This window comes from Mandrillus leucophaeus, unplaced genomic scaffold (assembly GCF_000951045.1).
Source record: "Mandrillus leucophaeus isolate KB7577 unplaced genomic scaffold, Mleu.le_1.0 Scaffold723, whole genome shotgun sequence".
Taxonomy (NCBI): domain Eukaryota; kingdom Metazoa; phylum Chordata; class Mammalia; order Primates; family Cercopithecidae; genus Mandrillus; species Mandrillus leucophaeus.
The window spans coordinates 1,432,434-1,436,464 of NW_012107842.1; the positions used below are offsets into that span (position 1 = coordinate 1,432,434).

At 44.5% G+C, this 4,031-nt stretch overlaps 1 protein-coding gene across 4 annotated transcripts in view; it reads right to left on the bottom strand.

Annotated features, from left to right (window-relative positions):
* The window catches only part of NAV2 (neuron navigator 2), an 808,709-nt gene that overhangs the window by 196,818 nt on the left and 607,860 nt on the right, over positions 1 to 4,031 (bottom strand). For all 4 annotated transcript variants that reach the window (XM_011965412.1, XM_011965411.1, XM_011965410.1 and 1 more), the window contains one exon: positions 3,031 to 3,420. In XM_011965412.1, the coding sequence (XP_011820802.1) occupies positions 3,031 to 3,420 (390 nt within the window). The remainder of the gene's footprint in view (positions 1 to 3,030; positions 3,421 to 4,031) is intronic.

The window sequence follows — 4,031 nt, forward strand, 5'->3', positions numbered from 1 at the left end:
ATTAACTGTCTTGCCCTGAACTCTGCATGTAAACACGAACTGGTAACTTAGCCTCACAGCAGAAATTCACATGCGTTTCCACAGAGTGGAGACATGCTTAACAAGTGTTTTAGAATGCTACAACTAGAAGGAGCATTAGGTACCATCTGGGCTACCTCTCCTCCTGCTGAGGGTACATTTCTACATTAAAAGGAACAGGAAGAGAAACCAGACCAAAGTTCTCCAGTTTCAGTAATCAGGTGCTTTGCTTACATTTCTGAACTTTTTATCTACACTTGCTCTAAGTGCTGTCACACATGCTAAAACGTAAGCTTGGCAAAGCTGGAACTGAAATGTAAACATTGGTGATTTTACGCAAAGGTAAAGGCTCTGGTTTGGATGGTTAAAGAAATGAGGAGTTTCTCACTGGGCTAGCACTAAGCTTCAGGTTAGAGTGTTTCAATGTCTCCACCTTGTGGACATAATCAACACTACAGCAAAATAAATTCACTGGCCATCTTTTTATAATTAAGACTGGTTTGACAATAAACTCAACTCTTTATTACAGGATACAAAAACTGCAAAACCAGCCAGATTTTTTTTGGTAGTATATGAAAATGGGAATTGATAATAATAAATCTGAGTCCATGCTAGATACCAAAAGTCTTCTAAACAATAATACAAAGATTACATTATGCGCAATTCAGTTGTAGTTAATAGGTGTATGCTATTGTTTTTCACGTTTGTAGAAAACTAGAAAAAAAAATGATGCTCTAAGTTGACCAGGTCATTTAATTTCTCAGTCCGTTAATTGCGCCAGCTATTCCAGGTAGCAGAAATTTGTTGTACTGTAAGGTGTTGGGGCTCAGAAAACACTACAAAATAAAGGCTTCAGAAGCGAAAGTTTTTCTCTGACCTTTTCCTGCCCTCTGGTCTCTCAATCCTATTTCCCCTGAGGCCAGCCATAGAAACTAGAATCCCTCTGCCCCCAGGTGGGCCATAGAAATCAGAACCCTTTTGCCCCAAAGCCAGCCATAAAACCTCCAAACATTACTCTAATTTCCCCTCTTTCTTTCTGTGTGAATCCTGGGCATAAGGAAATTATCTGAGCCACCTTGTTTGATTGTAGAAACCTCCATTACAGAGAGGGCTCTGCCCCACACCCAGAAGGCAGGAATGCTGCTCAGAAGGGCCAAGAAGAATCTAGACAGACAGACCTTCCCGGGATTCCCCACTTTATCTACTAGCATTAGATCATACCCTTTTTGCCCAATCATATTTCTACACAGCTGTCCATACTTTGTAGAACCTAAGCATAAAATTGGACAATTTTCCCTATATCTTTGGGTATTTACTCTGAAGGCTTCTGTGTATATATATTAAGTAAATTTGTATGTCCTTTCTCTAACGAATCTGCCTCTTGTGAGTTGATTTTCCAGTGAACCTTCAGAGGGTGAAGGTGAAATTTTCCTTTTCCTCTGCAAAGGGTTTGGTGGATCCTATTTTCAAAGATTTCCCTACCCAAGATAGTTCTAAAAGTGACAGGTTGAAAACCAAAGCACCTCTATGCCTCAGCTTTTAATGAAATAAAAGAACATTTCTAGTCACAGAGGTAGAACGGAGGAAAATTAATTTTGAAATAAACTCTAGTAGTTGTAATATTTCAATACAGCAATAAAATGTTGGCAAGATGATACACTATTATGCTCTGTCTCTAATAGCTGCAAGCCCTTGGGCAAGTTATTTAACCTTCCTGGACTTCACTTTCCTCATCTCTAAAATGGGGATTGTGATATCATCTACCTCAAAGGATTGCTGTGGAGATAGAACAAGAGAGTATAAAAGTAAAGCATCTAGCACTGTATTTGGCATATAGGAGAGTTAGCTATTATTTAAATTATAAAATTACTGACTCACCCATCGGGTTCTTGATCATTACTTTCATGGAAATGAGTGGCACAATTAGTATTTCAGCTTTTTCTTATCTGTAACTTTAACAGCTAGAACATTCGAGGTGGAAAAGATCTTGGAGAACTTCTGGGCAAGTCACGTTAAGATGAAGGAAGAAGTCTCAGGCAACTGAAATAACTCACTGCACCTTAAGTCTGCAGGGTGATCTGAGAGGGGAGCATGAACAAGTTGCCGGCCAGGCCTCGTGCTATACAGTCATGGCAGGCTCCACCTGAAAGTTTCCTTAGACATCATCTCATCACCCGCTTTACTTCATATGTGAGCACACAGAGAAACAGGGAGGCTGGGTTTGTTCATTCACTGATTCACATGTTCATTGACTTAGCAATATTTATGAGCTCCTGTTATACACAACACACTGGGGATTCTGCGGTGAACGAACAAGACAAGTCCTTGCTTTGTGGTGCTTATTGCTGCAAGTAGGAGAGGGCTGGGAGGCAATAAAGGATATACACATAATCAGGCAAATTTCAAATAGTGATAAGCTTCCAAAGGAGCCTGCCACAGAGTGGTGGAGATGCCTAGGGCATACACACACCTACTTCAAATTGCACGGTCAAGGAGGGCCCCTCCAAGGAGGTGTCAGCTGAGCAGCAAGAAGGACCTACCACACAAAGATCTGGGAAGCAGAATCCAGGCTGAGAAACAGTGTGCAAGGCTGTGAGGTGGAAAAGAGTTTGACAAGATTGAGGACTGAGAGGGACAGCTGCAGCAGGGAAACAGGTAGGAGAGAGGAAGATGAGATCTAAAAGGTAGGTACAGGCCAAATCTCACAGGCCTAGGGAGGTCGTGTAACCTGCAAGGATTCCATCCTTAGTGCAAGGTTTGGTTTAAGGGACCAACGCGACATGGTTTGTTTTTAGGTGTCACTCTGCTGTTTGTGAGTTACTGGCCAAGCCTGGACTACCCAGGCCTTCAGACTCACAGCCCAGCAGCGTCTCCCTCCATGCCACACAGCCTTTGATATGGACAGCAGAAAGTTTGACCTCCTCCAGAAGACTCAAACAGAGCCCTACAAGAGGGAAGCCAGGTGCCAAGCTTGCTTTCTCTCTGGGAAAAAGGGCGGCCCTGGGTACTTACCCACTTGTAATGTCATCGGTCCGGATGTTCTTGCTCAGAACGTCCCCATCGCTCATGTAGCCGGGGGCGTCCATGCTGATGCCTTCCAGGTCCATCTCATCTCCTGCCTTGTCTGAGACGTCCACGTGGCAGACGCTGCTGCCCCGGGAGGCCAGCTGCCTTCTCAGAGGGGCAGAGTACACGTAGCGACCTGACTCAGTGTTGATGAACCGGCTGGCGTTGGCTCGAGGGGGGTACCCATTGCCCATTGAGGGGGCATCTCCTGCTTGGAGCCGAGGGCTGGACTGGCCCAGTCTCCACGACAGAGGTGTGGGCCTCCCTGTCAAGCTGAGTATGCTGCGGCCACTCATCTCCGTGGTGACATTGGTGTCAAATGTGGTTTCCAATGTGCTAGAAACAAAACCAACCTGATTAGACTCAAAGGTACCTAGTATCCTTCACAGTTTATATGTTCTTTAATTATTTAGAATTATGAAATAATCCTCATATATAAAATAGGATAAAACAGCTGGCCCCATGTACCACCTGGTGTGCTTCCTCTGCTCAAAATGAAAAAGGAAAGCCGCACATCTACATAACATTCTGAAAAGCCTACTGGAGACTTTCCCTGCTAAAACATGGTACAAGAAACAAATTCCTTTAATTAAATGACCTTAACTGCTAGAATTTTCTTTCCAGGCTGGATGCAGTGGCTCACACCTGTCATCCCAGCACTTTGGGAGGCCGAGGTGGGTGGATCATGAAGTCAAGAGATCAAGACCATCCTGGCCAACATGGTGAAACTCCATCTCTACTAAAAATGCAAAAATTAGCTGGGCATGGTGGCACGCGCCTGTAGTCCCAGCTACTCAGGAGGTTGAGGCAGGAGAATCACTTGAACCCAGGAGGCGGAGGTTGCAGTGAGCCGAGATTGCGTCACGGCACTCCAGCCTGGCAACAGAGAGTGAGACTCCATCCCCCTCCCCCACCCCAAAAAAGAATTATCTTTCCATTCTGGGAAA